General features: G+C 43.9%; 1 protein-coding gene and 1 long non-coding RNA gene across 3 annotated transcripts in view; one reads left to right on the top strand and one right to left on the bottom strand.

The window, feature by feature from the left end:
- BBOX1 (gamma-butyrobetaine hydroxylase 1) overlaps positions 1 to 14,889 on the top strand; it is a 27,605-nt gene extending 12,716 nt beyond the window's left edge. The window contains exons 4-8 of the mRNA XM_042837330.1: positions 4,576 to 4,774; positions 8,236 to 8,341; positions 10,388 to 10,584; positions 11,261 to 11,427; positions 13,086 to 14,889. Coding sequence (XP_042693264.1) covers positions 4,576 to 4,774; positions 8,236 to 8,341; positions 10,388 to 10,584; positions 11,261 to 11,427; positions 13,086 to 13,246 — 830 coding nt within the window. The 3' untranslated portion in view covers positions 13,247 to 14,889. The remainder of the gene's footprint in view (positions 1 to 4,575; positions 4,775 to 8,235; positions 8,342 to 10,387; positions 10,585 to 11,260; positions 11,428 to 13,085) is intronic.
- LOC122170476 lies at positions 1,216 to 19,325 on the bottom strand. Of its 2 annotated transcripts, XR_006171777.1 has the most exons (5): positions 13,054 to 19,325; positions 5,680 to 5,818; positions 5,368 to 5,434; positions 4,103 to 4,250; positions 1,216 to 2,513 (listed from the first exon to the last, which is right to left on the bottom strand). It is a non-coding gene; the product is annotated as an uncharacterized LOC122170476 (long non-coding RNA). The 2 variants fall into 2 exon arrangements; XR_006171778.1 differs by lacking the exons at positions 5,368 to 5,434; positions 5,680 to 5,818 and having other exon boundaries at positions 1,217 to 2,513; positions 13,054 to 19,294.

Raw genomic sequence — 19,325 nt, 5'->3', positions numbered from 1 at the left:
TCTTTGTCCTGTTCACCCATTGCTGTGCAGCATCTTTGGTTTGAAGGACGTGTGTTTGTGCGTACAAACCAAGGGACTGGACAGTTTATGAGACTTACAAATGGAAATTTGCCCAGAGATGTGGTGGATGCCTCATCCTTGGAGACATTCAAGGTCCAGCTGGATGGGGCTCTGAGCACCTGATGGAGCTGTAGGTATCCCTGTTCACTGCAGGGCAGTCGGGCCAGGTGGCCCTTCCAACTCAAACTCTGTGATTCTATGATTCTAGTCTATGAAATCAACAAGAAAAGAGCATGGGGACAATCTGAAATAGATCTTTTGCACAGGAGAGAAAGGAATCAGCCTGCACTGACATCTGTGTCCACAGTCACCTCAAGCATGTGGCCAGGTGGGTCTGTCTGAGGGGTGTTTGGTGTCTGTGGCTGCCACTGCATTGCCAGTTGAGCTGACAGATCTCACCTCATTGCCTCGTTTTGCAGTCAACTTCCACAATTATTAATAAGCCACAAAAGAAATAGAAGATGTAAGAACTGCAGTTTCTACAAAAGAATCTGGGACATCTCCCTCACTGCAGTGCCTTCGCTCCTCTAAGCAGCCAAGCCAGGACAACTCCAACACTGCAGCCATCAGACAGAATCAAAGAGAACATTGTGCCATCCTGGGGTGTTTATGAAGGTTGCTGAGCAATGTGTGTTTGCTGTCCAGTGACAGTTATTGTTAATGTCTGTGCATTAGAATTCAGAGCAGTGTGACCACAAAAGCAGCATCAGGACCTGCAGCAGGCCAGGTCCATCTAGCGGCCAGCGAAGGCACGTGCAGCATGTAGCAATGCGGATCGCACTGGCTGCATTTCAGCACGATATGTACGCTAATTCTGATCATTTAGAGAGGGAAAAAAAGAGGCTGGGGGAGAAAGAAAGAAATCATGAGTGAGTCTACACAGCAGCTGTCTTTCAGGTGTGCAGGCAGCCATTTCACGTGGCTGTTTCAAACTCTGAGTGAAGAAGCAGACAAGCAGAAGAGCAGGGTGGCTCCGTGGCACACGCTGTGCAGTACTTTCAACTGGGGGAGAAAATCACCAGTAGCTAAGTACAAAACACGATGCTCAGTTGTGGATTTCAGTGCTCTGTGCCAGTAGCACAGACAAATTTAATTGAAGTTAACAGCTTAAACAACTGCCAGACTCCAGAAAGTGTCCTGGTGAGAAGATGTGCTTTGGGCACCACGATTAATTTCCTGTCTTTTCCCTTTCTGTCTGGCAGGATCTCAGTGGCCCTATTTCAAAGCCACCCTCTGCAGTCCCCCCTATATCACCATGCTGCCCCTCACCCTACTGGTATCCACCCTGTACCCTCAGCACCTCTCAACTTAATAAGCAGGCTGGGGAGATGCTGAACTGGTTTGGAAAGAGAAGTCCCAAGTGTACATGGTACAACTGTGTGTATGCACACTGCTTGTTCCATGGAGCAATCCCAGATTCAGCAATTGTTCCAAAGACATCAGCACAGCTTTAAGTTTTAAAGTAACACTTCACAGGATTGACATTTATTAACTGTATACATCACATCAACACACAAGTGGTCCACAACAAACTCATCCTAGAGTATCTGTGAGTATAAAATAGAGGAGCGTTGATTCTCTGTGGCTTGCACAGCTTCCAAGGTACAGGACTTTGTGTGTTGCTTGAGGTGGGAAACCAGTGGTGCACCATTCTTCCTTTGTTTTCCTTCATTTTGTGTTGGTGTTTTCTTCTTCTCTTGAAAGGAAAGGAGGACCCTTCATTTGCTCTTGTTGCACTCTTGTTGAGTTTACTTTTTGTTCCTGCTTCCTGTACATCAAGCATGCAGCCATCTGTGCCTTCCTGCTTGCCCAGCCTCTGTGTGTTTATGCCTTGCTGGTTTATCAAGTGCCTTTTGCTACTGCAATTGTTACAGATCTACAAAGTGCTTAGCCATACTCCATGGTTATGCTTGGTTAATTTGCTTCTGCTTTTTAGGAGCACTAGGGAACAGCTATAGCAACCTGGTCCTGCTGGGTGACCATTGAGTCCCAACAGCGAGTATCTGTGTCTCTTAAAGGACAGGGTGATTGCACAAGGGAAAAAGTAAATGCTACTTCTAATCATCATCATCTTGGGAAGGTGTCCAACATTCTTTTATATGTGTCCTGGAGAAGCAATCCTGAGCATTTCCTGTTGAGGCGTGGCAGATGGAAACAAATGCACTATACTCTTTGTTCATAGAAGAAGAAAGGAATATGTTTACTGACATAAGATGCTGTTAAATCACAACATCAACAAGATGGCTGGATACGCGTGATGTTCTGCACAGAGGGTAGGTTAAACACATACAGGGCCCTCCTGTTGAGTCACAAGGTTCAGAATGGATCCCTTTGCTTCCTAAACTCCTTGGACCACAGGGGTAAGGAGCCTAAGTGTGGCTGGATCCTCTCCTAGTCCCAGAATTGGTCAGCAGTTTTTGTCACAATCAATCCAAGATGTGATATTAGCAAAGCTAAAAAAAAAAAAAAAAGACAGAACAGGTTATTAGTCATTTACTCAGGACCTGTATCAAGGTGTCTTGACATCAAGGTGTAAGGATTCTCTGCATAGGCATAGCTTTGAGAGGCATCTTTACTCACAAGGAGATGCAACTGTGCAGGAGAGCTTAAAGAGGCTCTTGGCTACTCACTGTTTATGGGGTAAGATGATTGACTCGTAGTCGTTGTGTTGTCTGAAGTTTGGAGTACCAAAGTGGAAGGAATGGAGTTTCTGTCTTACAGCAGAAAGGAGGCAGGGAAGGAAGAGCTACTTGAAGTGCAAGTGAAGAAACTGTAAGCATGGGGCACACCGGTGGAGCTGAGTGCCTCCAGCACTGAGACAGGCTGAAGCAGCCTGCTCCATGCAGGAGGGAGGCTACCCATTAGAACTAGTGGTAGGAATTCCTTCTGCCCCTCACACTTAAGATCTTGGGACAGATGGAAGACCCCTGTCTTGGCATCTCCACTTAAGTCGAGTTATGAGTTGTGCTGAGTTACATGCCTGGGAGGTGTGTGTCCATCTTCTTTGCTGGACATGGACATGACTTTGGACACAAGGACCCCATGCATCACTACAGGCTTGGGGCAGAGTGGCTGGAAAGCTGTGCAGAGGAAACTGACTCGGGGGTGTTGGTCAGTGCTCAGCTGAACATGAGCCAGCAGTGTGCTCACGTGTCCAAGAGGGCAACGGCATCCTGGCTTGTATCAGAAATAGTGTTGCCAGCAGGAGCAGGGGGGTGATCGTCCCTCTGTTCTCAGCTCTGGTGAGGCCTCTGCTGAGTCCTGTGTTCAGTGTTAAGCCTCTCACTGCAAGAAAGACATCAAGGCCCAAGGCCCTGGAGAGTGTCCAGAGAAAGGCAAAGAGGCTGTGAGGGGTCTGAAGCACAAGTGTTATGCGGAGCAGCTGAGGGAACCGGGATTCCTCAGACTGGAGAAAAGGATGCTCAGGAGAGACGTTATTGGTCTCTACAACTACTGAAAGGAGCTTGTGGTGGTGGGGATCAGTCTCTTCTGTGCAACTAGCAGGAATACAAGAGAGAGTGACCTTAAGTTACACCAGGGAAAGTTCAGGTTGGATATTAGGAAGAATTCATCCTCAGAATGGTCAGGCATTGGAACAGGCTGCCCAGGGAGATGGTGGGGTCAGCATCCCTGGAGGTGTTTAAGGAAAGGGCAGATGTAGTACTTAGGGACACGTTTTAGAGGGCAATGCTAGTGATAGGTAGACAGTGGGACTGAATGATCTTAAAGGCCTTCTCCAATGAAAAATGATTCTATGATTCTTGCAAACAGATTTTCCTTTTCTAGATGCAGTTTCAAACACAGTAATCCACATCAAGATTGTGTTCATACAGTTTGATTGAACAGAGAGTATTTTAGGCATAATATTAAAAACTCAGTTATACTGAAGGAAGAATTTTGGATCACGGAATTGCAGGGGTTGGAAGAGAACTCATGAGATCATTGAGTCCACCCCCCCTGCTAAAACTCATTCAGCTCTCATGAATGCTGTTTGAGAATGGGTGGAACCCAACTTCCTGCTCACTGCTCAGTCTTTCCTTACCTCCTGGCATCCCTTGGATTTGTAAATAGTCTTGGGCTGTTATTGGCACTCATCTGAAATAGCATCAGTGCACTCCAAATAAGAAAAAGATGAATGACACCATCCTGCAGGATTTCATCTGGCTGGATGTGCTTTTGTGGAGACAAACCTACAAAAGAAAATTGGTTAGTTACTGATGCATCTGATGTAGTTTCTCAGCTTCTAAGCTGTTACACTGATGTATGTCTTCTGCTGTATTGCGCTGCAAACTTCTGTTTTAAATCTGTTTCTTTACTGCAAAGTTTTCTTGCGCTTTATCATAAAGATTATTTTTTTTGTCTGGAAAAACTTAGGGATTGGGGTTCAGGTCCCTGCAGGTTGACTAAGGGCATTTCCACAAATGCATAAAAACCTCTTTAACTTCATGTTTGGATTGTTCTGTGCTCTGATGCTAAAACAGCTGATTGGTTGCTTCCTTATTCCTTCCTTTTCAGAACATCAGCACTGGGGCTCAGACCTACAGCTTCCCCAAATGCCTTTTGAAGAAATCATGTACAATGATGAGAGTGCCTACAAGTGGCTGCGCACCCTGAAGAAGATGGGAGTTGTGCTGCTAACAGGAGCTGCTGCAAGGCAGGGAGAGTTGGTGAAGCTTGGCCACAGGATTGGTTTCCTGCGTCTCACTTTTTATGGGTGAGTTGGGATTTTTAATAACCTTGCTTTGCCAGCTATGTAATTACTTCCAGAGCATTTGAATTCAGCTTGCTGGACCTCTCTTGTGGGTTAATTTATTAAAACAGGATTAATTTTTCCTTGCCTGCAGATGCAAGGACAATTCTTATTGAAAAGCCACAAGCAGATCCACAAGGCAGCACTGTGTACCCCATGAGGCTATGCAGAAGGCCTCTTCCAAATTGCTATATCCACAAACAACAGTGGACTCTGCAGCTTGGCCTAGGTTACCCCTTCCTTGGTGAGATTTCTGGAGCAGGTTCTCATCTTAACTTCAGTTAATGTGTTGTCCAGGAACGGACAACACACTGAGGAGGAGAGGCAAAATGCAGGCTGGTTGAGATCCGGAACCTGGTTCCACTGCATGTCCCATGCCCCTCTGGGCACAGATCCCAGCCATGTATGCTCCTGGGATAATAGATACTAAAGCACAGTTATTTCTTGTGCCTGAATAGACCCCAAAACCAGAATATTTAGAGCTTTCAGCTAGAAAGCTCCCTTCTCCCCTATAAAAATATATATATATATAAGACTTGTCCTTCACTTGGACCTACCTCATTCAGAAAATAACCAGGTAAACTATGTGGGCAACAGCCAGTGTCTCTTCCATTGACTAAATGGCTTAAAACAGAAAGAAGTAGAAATATAAAAAGTCAGCCTTTGCCAGAAGGACCACATTCCATCCAGTCTTCAACTCAGACGGGGAGATTTTCTTCCCCTTCATGCAGTCGGAGGCTTTTTTCTTCCCCCTTTCTACTTACTGGGCCAGAAAGAAAAGTAGATTTCAATGTTAGCTGGGATTCATTCATGTCAATCCTACTAAAACCAATGGGAACAGAACTTCCTGCTTGACTTGGAAACCTCACCTAGTGCTAGTTAACATGTTCTGCTTTTAAAAGCATTCCTGATGTCAGGCACTTCTCTGCTTGGCAGCCCACCACAGGTCTTGACAGCTTGTGCCATGATGAAAGTGGTACTTCTTGCTGTTTCTGTTCTGACGTGATCCTAGTAAGAAAGTTAAGCCAACAAAAGATTCAGATTTACTTGTATCATCAGTTGGAGGGTTTGTTTGTCTGTTTGTTCTACATCTCTTTCATGAAGTTAGATGTACCTCACCGATTCTCACCAAATATGATTATAAATAGCAGTGTTACTAAATACTTCCCCTTGTTTCAGGCCAAGGTGGAAACTGGACACCAGTCCACACCATTTGGACAAATAACAGTTAGAGCTGCTTTCACTGTTTAAATCAAATTCTCTGTTGGTGTTGACTAAACCTTATTTTCCCGCTGTTAATCACAAAGACCGGAACCAGAAAGTTGGGCTGCAAAGCATTAACCCTTCTCAAAAGAGTCACTCCCTATTTTGCTGCACAACTGTTAGCCACATCTCCTCCTCACAGTCGGCTTACACACACCTTGGCACACACGGTGCTCATGAAATGGGCTTTAAATGACTCTTCAGACCATGCTTTTTATAAAGTCTTTTAAAAAATAGTTCATTACTTTGGCTTATTTTTGGGGGGTAGCAGTGCTGGCTTTTTTCAAGTGTTTTATAAGAAAGCAGTTGCTTAATTTTTGCCATGTATATCTCGAATCCACTCTTAAAATACTACTAAAATAGAAGAGAGAAGACTTTACCTATGGTATCTTTTCTCCTAAGTTAACCTGTTTAATTTTCAGGCAGTTAGTGCTGTACCCAGCTGTGCTGTTCTCAGACATTGCTCGCAGTAGCAGAAACTCTCCTGAGCTTCCAGCCTTAACAACAGGCTTAGAGCCATTTTATGTCTCGTCCTCTCTAAAAATGTTCATAGATTACTGGCAGACAGTTCTAAAAAGAGATTTTTAGAACTGTAATAAAATAACCGTTGCTAATCCCCTTGCTATTTCACCAGTGCCCAAATGCAAGACATAACAAATACTGTAAAGGAAAGGGATGACTTTTGGATTGGTCCAGCTTGGCAAATAAAATATACCTCTGTAGGGCCATGTATGCTTACTGGAACGTAATAGTAACAGATCTATCCCTTTTTTCACATCTAGATGTCTGCTTGGTACATGCTGTCCTACAGTGTCATCAGAATCACAGAAAGGCTTGGGTTGGAAGGGCCCTTAAAGGCCATCCAGTTCCAACCCCCTGCCACAGGCTGCTTCCCACCCACCTGAGCAGGCTGCCCCATCCTGCTGGCCTTGAGCACCCCCAGGGATGGGGCATTCACAGCTTCTCTGGGCAGCCCCACTTTACCCCTCCCAGAGGGCTCTGGCTGCCATAGAAGGATGCAAGTCCCAAACCTTTTGTGAATGAGATCTCAGTTTTTAATACAGTGCGAGGCCAGACAATTTACATGTGGCTTCAGTTCCTACTGCAACCATTTGCCAAAACTAAAGATGTGCCAGGCACACTTGTTCTCTGCTCAGAGAGACTGAGCTCACATTGCCTCTTAATGCAAAAAAAAAATTGCTACACCTGCCTGGTGCCAAATTTCCTGCTCAGTCAAACAGTATGAGCAATTGAGGTTGAAATTTAACCGTGATTTCTAAGTCATAAACCATTCCAACTGCTCTCCTCTCTCTGAGGGTGAGAGCTTCCTAACACTACCTGTGTTTTTTTTCCTTCACTTATCCTGCACTTGCTGGCTCTCCACGTGGCTGAGTTCATGCTTCAGAGCCGTTGATACCCTGACAAAGTGAAACTGATTATTTTCCACGCTTAACAGCCAGCTCCCTATTTGCACTGCTTTCTCTTTTTAACCATGGCTGGTTGCAGACAGTGATGAGCTTTGACAGCAGCTCCACACGTGGAGAGGTTCTTGGGGACCAGCTCCCTACCAAGCATAGCAGCAGGACAGCTCTGACTTCCCTCACAAGGTGGTGTCGCAGTGACTTGTAAATGATTCTCATTCCAGCAATCCTATGTAGAATTGCAGAATTGTTTGAATTGGAAGGGACCAAAGTCATCTAGTCCAACTCCCCTGCAATGAACAAAAAGCATCTGTGGACTATATAAAATGATTTTGGTCTCCATGTTCTTTAGCCTCTGTTCTAAATATTAAGAAGTAAGATTTGAGCACACTACAAATAGTATATTTGGTGTACAGTAGTTAAAGTAGGAAATAAAATGAGTTTTATATTTTTCTTTTGAGTAATTTATGCTCTTGTGATGCCACAGCCTGCTTATGGTGACATATATAGACAGGGATCTACGCTATGCTTTTGTTGAGGGCTGCCTTCAGGCATGTGCTCTGTACAATCCTAACGTGATTCATGTGATAATATGTGCTCTGTATAATCCTAACATGCGATAATTTCATATCATTTTGAACGTTCAAAGACGCAGTAACTCTCCTCTACTCTGATTTCACACTTTCACCTTGCACTAACTGATTGCTCAACATGTTTGCTCTTTGCCCTTTCATTCTACAGGCCAACTTGGCAAGTGCAGGACAAAGCAGATGCCAACAATGTGGCTTACACAACAGGGAAGCTGTGCTTTCACACCGACTACCCTGTCCTGCAGCACCCACCTGGGGTAAGGTGAACCTACCAGCTTCTTCACAATGCAAAGGGGGAAAGCACGAAGGTCCGGTATGTGCTTTTGATACTGTTCATTGTAACAAAGCAGTTGGGTGTTTAGATGCTGCAGCCACATTGTGGCATCTTAGGACAAGAGGAGAAGCAACTGGGAGAAGAACGATTAAGATACTGTATTGCCTTCTGCAAACTTGCTGAGATTAGACAAGTTTTCACCCTTTCACAGAATCACAGAAACACCAAGGTTGGAAAAGACCTACAGGCTCATTCAGTCCAACTGTCCACCTATCACCAATAGTTCTCACTAAACCACATCCCTCACCACAACGCCTGCACGTTCCTTTCATGAAGGAGCACTCTGTAAAGCTGAACCACCGCAGGAAATAGGTGGTCACCCCACCCTGTCACAGCAAAGCCTGATCCACTTCCTCAGGGAACTGAAAAGTAATAGAAACGTGTGCAAAAGAACAAGTTAATCCTGCAAAGGTTTGCATCTATACCTACTGCTTCCCTTTCTTATTCGTCAAGAGTACTTCATATCATTTTTTTCAGTAATTAAAAAGTCAGCGTGGTTTATCCACATATAAATGCCAGATTAACATTGCCTATTTAAGATGCTCTTCATTAACATAATACTAAGATTAAGAATAGAACAGTTGTAGCAATTGGACAGATCAATAGAATGGGAAAAGTGTTACAACAAAGGTGAGATGATAAAAGGACTGGAACAATAGAGAGCTGCTATAAGGGAAGGGAAGAAGGTTGCTTAGCTGTATCAGAAGATTCTAGAATGACAGGGGAAAGCTTCACCAAGGAGGGATGTCCAGAAAGAGATCCTGCCCCAGTAGCAGTCAGCCCCTAAATGAGGTCCTAAGAGAGATGGAGCCAGGCTCCTCTCCTGGTCACACAGCTGAACTGCCTTCACCTGTGCTCCAGGGCTGACCAGGTCCTTTCCCCAGGTGCTCAATCAGTGGCTCAGGCCACTCAGGCCATGACTCAACAGTTCCCCTACAACACTACTTTGTTAATTGAGCACAGATGTGAATTAGCTCAGTGTCTTATTTGTGCCAAGGCTCTCACTGTTACCAAACATGAGTAAAAGGGCAAAACCTTTTTTCATGCAAATATGCTCACAAGACATAGAATCCAAAGGCAGTGGGACAGTAGGGTAGGAAGCTGCTGCATCGTGTAGATAAGTTATTTGTAGCCTTTACAAGCCAATGAAGATTAGAGGAGGAATGGCTGTCTGCCAGTCTTGGGCAGAGCTGCTTCCTTCTGCTTTATGCTGGTGGAGTCCCCTCCTGCAGCAGCAGCTGTTTGGTCCTTCTCTCAAGGGCTGTGGGTGCAGCACTGCAGTAGACTGTGGCAAACTGTTCTCTGCTTCTCTCTCCCCAGTGTTTCTTATTTTTCCTCCACTGTCTCAGAAATAGTTCACTACCATGGAAGGGAAATGTGGCCATTGTTAGCTTTTAGCATTTTTAAGGGTAGCTGTGTTTGCATGACAGATGTGTATTGTCTAGTTTGGCCAAGCTTAATGTGCTTTGCATGATGCTTGACTTATCAGCATCCCAGGGAGTTCCTGTTCCATCCTACTCCTTGGCAATTTCACTATGAAGTGCAATTAAGCTTCCTCAATCCTATTTTATTACAGATACTAGGCCTGTTGCCATCGGTAAGCCATCAGCAAGCCCCCTTTCCCCCTATGTGAACAGATAACTCACAATGCAGGAGCAAACTAATCCTCTTTGGAGCGATAAGGAGGGAGACTGCAGCAAAAAGCAGTTTGAGGGAAAGAACTGACAGCACAGACTTGCAGAAAATAATAACAGGCTGCACGGGTTAGAAGATCTCTCAAAGGGGATGCAATTAGAGTACTTCAATTTTCTGCCTACATGATAATGGTTGCAGAGTGCTATGAAGCTAGAGGAGTTGAAACTCAGTGTTTTGCTTGGAAAAAACCACACAGATATGAGGAGACTGATTCTAATGGACTGTTAAATACAGAAGCTAATTCTTTTTGAAATGAGATCTTAATTCATTACAGGTTCAGCTTCTCCACTGCATTAAACAAACAGCCACAGGAGGTGAGAGTGAAATTGTAGACGGATTTTATGCAGCTAACAAGTTGAAGCACCAAAATCCTCAAGCTTATCAGATCCTGACCTCTACTGCTGTAGACTACACGGACGTTGGGGTTGACTACTGTGATTTTGCTGTGCAGGGAAAACAAAGGATTATAGAGTAAGTGGCCTCCATTCTCACACAATTACTTTGGAAACTAAAGTTGTTGATGTATGTATGGAGGAACGTGTTGGCAGGTCTGCTCCTGCCACCTCGTGGGGAAATGGTGGCTTCACTGGGCTGGGGTTACATTTGTGGTTTTATTTTTTTGGCCAGCATGCTATTTTTCTTCCCTTTGTCTCACTACAGCATAGTTTTCCTTATTCAGTGTCCCTTACAACACTAGCATGAACTCATGGGCTTTAGGGCAACTTCTAGGCATGGTGCCACAGCAGGTGGGCTTGTTACTGAACTGCAGTCCATGCTGTGTGTCTGCACATCTGTACCACGCCAAAGAGAGGTCCTCATTTGAAGCATTCAGACTAAGAAACTACACACTATAAAAAGATCAAATTCAACTTTTCCTGAATTTTAAAACTTTGGCTCTGTGATTAATGTGTACCAAATACTGATTTTTGTGGAGACTGGTTGCATTTTTTTCTGATGACCCCTTTCCCTCGTTAGGATTGATTATCAACTTCCTACCCAATAATCATCTTGAATGAAGGAAATGAACTTGTCCTTTGACATAGAATTGAATTTAGTTGTAGAACAACACTGAAACTTCAACAGGAGAGTTCAATCATCCATCAGACACGTCAAAAGGTTTCTGTTCCTTTCCTCATCTGTTTTGCAGTGTGGATTACAGAGGCCAACCAGTTCGCATCAATTTCAATAATGCAACAAGAGACACAGTGTTTGACATACCAGCTGAAGAAGTGAGGCCATTTTATGCAGCTCTAAAGGAATTCAATGACTTATTAAACAGCACAGAACACAAGTTTACTTTCAAGCTGAAACCAGGTCAGTAAGTTGTTTCTCTTTGCAGTGATTTTTCACATTTTTCCTAACACGTCAAAACATTCTAGCACTGTTAGCTCTACCCTGGCACAGAGAGGAAATTTCAGCCCTTCTGTCACCTGCTTCATTTCACTGCTGTATCCTTACATAGTTTCTTCTGCTGTTGCTTCACTATGAAAAAAAACCCAAACCATAAACCACAGTTAGTGATGGGCAATGTGGTCTATCTTCTTGTGACAGTGACAACTCGTGCCATGTAGGAAGCATGTCGCAACAGTAGCACCTGACACTTGCACAGCTGTTGGGCCATCCCAATTCACCACATCCTCATCCCTCTGCTCCATTTGATGCACAGTGCTCCATGCTGTTAGAGGGGCACCTTTATAACTGCTGCAGAACAGCTCAGAAATCACAGATGCACAATGCTAAGGGAGACCGACCGCACAGCAGGGAATTCAGCTGTCTTCTGTGCGCAGACACTGAATGCCTGAGTACAGAGCTATGTTCTGAACATACAACTGCACAAACGTTCTTTAAAAGTCAGCAGGTTTTATACTAGCTTGGCCTGAATCTCAGATCCTTTATTCTCCAGCTATAAAATAAAGATATGTACAGTCTCTCACAAGGTGTCACAGAAGTAAACTGGTTAGTGTACCTGACTGCCTTGCACACTGTGATGCTACTTGCTTTAAAATATCTGTGAGGAAACTAATCATTACCTATTCTTAACACACAAGAAAATAATGTATAAGATCACATAATAAATGGTAAAACAAAGTACTTCAAAGTACCATCAATTAATGCTCTAAAATGGTGGTAGAGGGAAGGGAGAGGAGGAAAGAAAAAGTATGAGGTTAGTTAATTAGAGATTTTTAATTAGAGATTTTATCATAATGGTAGCACACAAGGGAGAAAAATTGAACTGGCAAGCTGGCCTTAGTTATGCCAGTTCCTCACTTCCTCTCTTTTAACAGGGATAGTAATGCAGGATGCATATAAGTACTTCCAGACTGATCAAAAGAAAATCACCTTATGCCTTTCATCCCTTCTGCCCTTCCCATGGATTTGCAGTTGTGCTTCTGTTCAGGAGGTGCTTTTCTTTGGAGTGTGGATCCCCTAACACTTAACTTAATTGTGCCTCTGAGCTGTGGCAAGCCTACATACCCCTGGGGCTACATAATGCACTGGGCTAAGCCCCAGCTGCAGGCTTTCTGTTGATCTCTGTACCTAGCATCACCTCAGAACAACTTTTTCCAAACAATAACCACATGGATAAATGAGGTGGAAAGTTAGTATAAAAGGTACGTGTTGTACATTACTCTGGTCTATCGTTCTTGCACAGTTCTGGCAGATTCTATTTGTCCACGCATCCCAGCGTCTGGGAAGAAAAATGTGAATTCTTTTATTGGCAGAAGTTCTTTTCTAAACAAGGCCTTCTTATAAGGAAACTTGTCTAATCGTGTTGTCTAAGATATCCCAGCTGGTTTCTTTTCTACTGGCCAATCTCGTGGGCAGGCAGGAGAAAAGCAGTAGAGTTGGAGAGGGACCTGCCCCTTCTTTGAAATGATCGCTCCTAGCTGTTGATCGAGGTGTCCCTCAATGTTGTCTGCTTGAAGGAATATAACTTACCAGATGTCAGAGGCTGTGCAATCTCTTTGCAGGAGACATAATAACGTTTGATAACTGGCGAGTGCTGCACGGCCGCAGGAGCTACCACTCAGGCTCTGAAGTGACACGTCACCTCGAGGGCGCCTACGCAGACTGGGATGTGGTCATGTCGAGGCTCCGGCTCCTCCGAAAGAGGGTCCTCAATAGGGACTGAGTTTCCTGCTGACTAGAGCAAGCAAAACTAGATTGCCTAGCATCAAAAAAAAAGAAAAAAACCCAGTGTACTTTAATTGAGAAACTAACGAGGTGAATATCTGAATCTGTTACTGATTTCCATTAGCTGCTAAGAAAGCTGTCACTCAGCACAACATAGGGTCTGTATCTGGTCAGGTAATTTAAGAGTGAATCACTACCTCACTGAGTTTAAAGCCATTTTTTCACACAGTTTAAAAAGCAAATAAAGGTTGTCAGCTTGTGGCTGCCTTAAGTCCCCTCCACTAATACACCTGCCTCCCTAGAAAGCTCAAAGGGATGTCAAAAAAGAGTTCAGAAGCATTGCTTATTAAAGGTTTGTCATGAACTACCAACCACTATTTTCAAAAAAAAGTGTCCTTCATTGTACAAATCATAACTGAATTCATTACTAAAATAAACAACCTCTGCTTCGGAGTTATTTGTCTACAGTGACCCTTCTAAACGGAACCACGCTTCAATACAAGTCATTCAACAAGTGCTGTAATCTGTATATTTGTCGTGCATGTGACAGTCACAGCCACAAGGAACTTTTATTACAGAGCTCTCAGAGAATGCATTGAATTATTTTTCAACTGCACTAGGAACAGAAAAATCTCTGTGTAGAGGTCAGAAGCAGGGCCAGCATCACATCAGATGCTGTGCGTACATAAAATCAAAATCTTCAGGGCTGATATAGTGAAGTCAGGAAGAGGAATGCTACTTCCACTGCACAGCTTGGAATTAGAACACTTGGGAGGCAGCTGCTGACTCAGCACCTAACAGACAAGCTGCAGCTGTACTCAGGTCCAGTTTTGTTACACCAAACCCAACCTTTGGCAGAGGTGGTCTGCAGGATCATAGAATGGCTTGGGTTGGAAGGGATCATTAAGTTTTGATGCCTCTGCCACAAGCAGGGCTGCCGGTCAGTAGATGAAGCGCTAGATGATCAGACTGCCCAGCGTCCATCTATCTGGGCCTTAAACCCCTCCAGGGATGGGTATTTCCCTTTCAGTATCATTCCAACTAGAGATCACACCGTGCAAAAATCACTGCCATTGGAGCAGTACGTAGCAGGTGAGCTACAGCTCTGCACCACTGCATTTCCTGCCATGTTCAGATGCCAAAATGAAAGGGAAACGTTTAAAATATGTATTCCCTTACCTATCTGTGTCCATATCCGACAATACATCCACTGAGTTGATTCTTTACTGTCCTTCCCACTGCAGTTAACAGGATGCAGAGAGTCAGACATAATCAATACCCTCCACTACTAGATGTGCTCCATTCAGCCACTGGGTGTTTGGAGCCAGTCCCAAATAAACAGTAAATAGTGAAATGCTTTTGTCAGGTTTTGAAGGGGCAGTAACATGATGCATAGCAAAATGAGCTTTTAGCAGTTATTTGATTTCCCAGTGTGTCCTTTAATAGTTAACTGTAGAAAGAAGATGAAAGTATTTGTTGTCCTTGCTATGAGAAGGGGGGAAGGTTTACACCTATATTCTATGAAATACCAGCAGTGCTGTGCTCTGTGATATTTTGCTTAGAACAATTTAGTGAGAATTTCAATTCATAGCTTTTTAGCAAGACATCTTGGGATTAATAAAGATGATTTTCTGCTAAAGATTTTCTGCTTTTATTGTGTACTTTTCTAAAACCCGTTTTATTCAAATGTCTGATTATTAGAAGCTATTAAGGAACTGATTATTGTTTTGGGCTGATGTGTAATCTCACCACAACATCTTGCACACAGATACTAAATCATTATTTACAACTGTTTGTGAACACAATTAGATCCGGATCATTCAAGCTCCTCCCTGACATTTAAAATATATGTAAACCCATAAGTTTGAACAGCTGTAAAATAAAAGAATCAAGTCTCTGTGGATCTGACTTTGCACTACTGGGATATTTGTCAGTGAGGTACGTCCTGCTACAATCTCACACAACAGCTCCCTGATGTTCATAATTTATTCCTGAGATATGTTGTCCTTTATACATCTCGTTGACCTGGGAAGGGGTCCAACCACCCACTCAAAGTGAATCAAAACTCAAGGGTTTAACTGCAAACCTTCTACTCACCACCTTCAGCTGCTACATCACAACTTTTAACCAAAATCCATGTGCTACAGTCATATTGGTTGGGAAAAGAGAGTGTTTTTATAATTATCTGCCTAGTAGATCTCTGAATGACTGCACTGGTACCTGGTCTGCTAAGCTGTTCTCATAAAAACACCACTCACTTTGCAGCTGGTTCTCCCATGCTGTAAAACACGCTCAGTTTCTCAAGCATTTGTTCCAGCCCACAGCGTACAGCACATACTGCTGCTTCACATTCCCATGAATTCACAGCAAATTCAGTGCAGGGTTTCATCATGTGCAGTACCTTGGAAAATGCATATTTAATCCAAACTGTGTTTCTCTCTGACACAAATCAGAGAAAGCCATTAGTGATCTTGTCTCAAGTTCTTCCTAAGGCAAGTGAGTTTTTATTCTACACTACACGTTCTCAAAGCTGTCAGCTTTGAACAAGTCCATATTTGAAAGTTTCATGCTGTAAACTTAAAATTGCTTTTAGTAGAAGCTGAATCAATAAATATCTTTTCTACATACATTTTAAGGTTACTGAAGATCCCCCCCCTCCCACCTTGTTATGTACTTCAAGTGCTCTCAAAAGCAGATGGGAAAGACCAAGATGCCAAAGGAGTCTCCCCTTTTCAATGCCACTCCGCCAAAAGTAAAATAAATGGCAACTGCTCATAAGAAACCCTGTTTCTACATAACGTTTGTTAAACTCTAGAAAAGGAAATAGTTGATGCCAGAGGACCAGCCACAAGGCCTCTCTTCCTGCGGCTCCCTTATAGGAACCCTGGAAGGAAACACAGGCAGTTTTGGGAACTGCATTTGCAGCTTCTCATTGACTCACATTGCTCACTCCACACCATCTCTGTGTCCAGCACCATGCAACCCACCCGATTCTTTAACTGCATTTTTTTGATAATATGCTTTACATACGAATTCTATCCACGTTATTTGCATGGTTATTGACGTAAAGAGCATCATTTGCTTTTTTCATAACAAGTTGCTAAAAGAGCCACATCCTCTCTGCTCCATTTCCAGAGCTAAGGATTTACTGGTTTTTCTTTTTTTGCATTTCTGATTTCTTATTTTTGAAGCAGAGAGGTAGCCCCAAATATCCCCACATCCGCTGCAGCTACACCTCCTGTAGGAAGAGCTTCTTTCCCACTTTGTAGGATTTAGGCAGCCTAGCAGATTTTCACCTAATAGAATTTCTTTCACTGGCCTCAGCATTTGCAGCTTCATAGCAGCCATGATATAAATGTATGCTGAAGCACAAAGCCACCTTCTTTGTACAGAAGCTACGTGGAGGTCAAAAACTGATGTACAAGTTTACTCCTATGGTTGAGCTGGAGCCAAGGGTATCAGAAACTATTTGGGAATTCAGACAACAGTTGTGGAACTGTAATGAGATCAAGATCTGGCAAGAGATCCACTAAAGCCTAGTGAGAATGGGTACCACTGGTGAAAACAGTCTTATCCTGGCTAGAGGGAGACAGGTGGGCTGCTTCCTTTCTTGGTTGCAACCCACAACCTAACTCAAATTAAGCTAAGTTCATTTCTCCTAATTCTCTCTTTTGAGCTACCCGGTCTAGAGGGAGGTCTCCCTGCCTATAGTAGGCGGTTGGAAATAAATGATCCTAAAGTTCTTTTCCAACCCAAACCATTCTATGTTTCTACGATTCTAATGGAAGATCTATCTTCCTTAAATTCTCCTGAGACTGAAGGCCATGTTCCATGCCCTGCCTCATTCTCTCCCTTCTAGAAGCACACCACTGACCCCACCGCTGCAGCCTTTGGTCTATTCAGCATCCCTGCTGTCGTGTACAGGATGGGCAGCACCCAGCTGCAAAGCACAACAGCCAAGGGGAAGATGAGATTCAGAGGAGTTTCATCTCTATCAGGTAAATAAAGTGAACCAACACAACAGGAAAAACATACCGCCTTTTTGCTGACAGCCCAGCCAGATGTCTGCTGACCGCAGCACTGTCCTGGGTGCAGTGGCTCAGGAGTCCTGCTCCACAATGCCTTCTGCATTTTACAGCCACATCTGCTCTGGAAAAGCACTTGAAGGATGATTTATCACTGCTGTGTCAACGAACTGAAAAGCTCCCTGGAACTTTTTCACTTCATACTAACATTCCCAGATCAGTGATCTGCCCTGACATTTTCTATTCCTTTTCGTATCATTATTGTTGCGTGATGTGGTCACACAGGAGAATGGAAACTAACAGCAAAGGCCAAAGATCCATTTCATCACAAGTTCTTAAGCAAATCAGCACCAACATCCCTTGCCCCAGGGAAACCCAGCTTAGGACAAACCTGCAGTACCTAATGCAGAGGCCGTGAGTGAGACCATGTAAATGAAAGAAGAGAACCAGTGCTCCTTGAACATCCTCTGCATCGGGCCAATCTCAAAGCCACTGGAGCCAAAACTCCCATTAATTAATGGGAGCAAAGACTCCCATTAATATTATGCACTGTTTGGGTTGGGTGCCAAGATCTCAATAGCCATTATTTCTACTTTTCCCATTTGACACACCTCTCAGTCTGAGTATGGGTAGAAATAGTGTTTCACACTAAGGTAATTCTTAAGCATGAAGCACAGAGGGGTTGGGTCCATGGGTGGTGACACCATGCCCTGAACCTTAATGCAACTTCTGCAGCCATTGATTTCCTGGAGCTCACTAGACCATTCACTTCCTGCTCCAGGCACTCATCTTGATGTTCTTCTGCCCTCAGCCATGCAATACTTCCATAAAGGGCACCCAAAAAAAGATGCTGGTGACCCAGTGCACGCAAACAGTGGCAGATGCGGGGTTTCCAAAATACAGACCCAATCTGAGAAATCTCCTAAGCGCACATTAAGCATTAAGAAAACACCGTCACAAGCTTCTCCAGAGCCCTCTTTTTAAAAGATCTTCTTCAGGAGGCTCAGCCAGGGTTGCAGGCTGGCTAATGGATCTGATCTTCAGCCAGATCTGGAGATGAAACAGCACGTAGGGCAAGTCTGGCTCTGTAACTGACACTCCCTATCAGACCAAATGTCTCATCCGAGTAAATAGACTTACAGCCTCCTTTTTCCCATGGGTTTATTTTTCCAGAGTAAGGTGAAGAATCAGCAATCCCTGAAAGCATGCCTTTCCTTCCCGGTATTTCCATACAGCCTATAAATCTGAAAGGATTTTGAACAAAGGCAGAGCTCCAGTCATCTTTTACACGGCCAAAGGGTGCTGTATTCCGAGCTGTTCAGCAAGCAGCTTTGGCTCTATTTTTAGGCTCTTGTTTAGGAGAGGAGAAAGGATGACCTCAGACATTCTGTTGCCATTCACAACCATCCCTGCTCATAAACACATTCTTCACAGCTTCTCCTGGAGGGGAGAAAGCACTCTCAGAAATGTGAGATGAATATAGGAGGGTCATGAGCTCATGGATTCTCTTCTGTCACAGGGAACATTTCAGAATAATAAAGAAAATAAAAAAAAAGAACTAAGAACGAGAGAGATCTGAAAAAGCAAGGCTTCCTCTCACCACCTGACCTCCCCTGCGTGCTCTTGTATGTGGAAGTTGACCCAAGGACTTGTACAAGGGCTCTAACACTGCAGGAAAGGGCAAGGAAAAGATCATAAAACGCATAACTGCACAAGAGATGGACATCAATGCGTTAAGAATGGACATTCAACTTAGAATGAAAGATCCTGGGCTAACAACTCAGCTTTGTAGCAGCCGCCCTATTAATTCAAAAGCATCAGTGAGCTGAGTGCAGAGGAGGTTGAATATATTCCAGCTGCTTTCTGGGTCAATACAACCTTTGGCATCAGGGTTTACCAGCATGGTCTTGAAGCCAGCAAGATACACAGAGAGGCACTAAACATGGAGGCTGGTGGCCCTGCATGTGGCAGGGGGGTTGGAGATTCATGATCCTTGAGGTCCCTTCCAACCCCGGCCATTCTGTGATTCTGTGATAGGACTCACCTGGACTC

This window comes from Centrocercus urophasianus, unplaced genomic scaffold (genome assembly GCF_019232065.1).
Source record: "Centrocercus urophasianus isolate 14NV4802_14NV808 unplaced genomic scaffold, USGS_Curo_1.0 seq_7, whole genome shotgun sequence".
NCBI lineage: Eukaryota > Metazoa > Chordata > Aves > Galliformes > Phasianidae > Centrocercus > Centrocercus urophasianus.
Note: the sequence above shows the minus strand (reverse complement) of the source record. Positions and strands in the feature narration are given on the sequence as shown.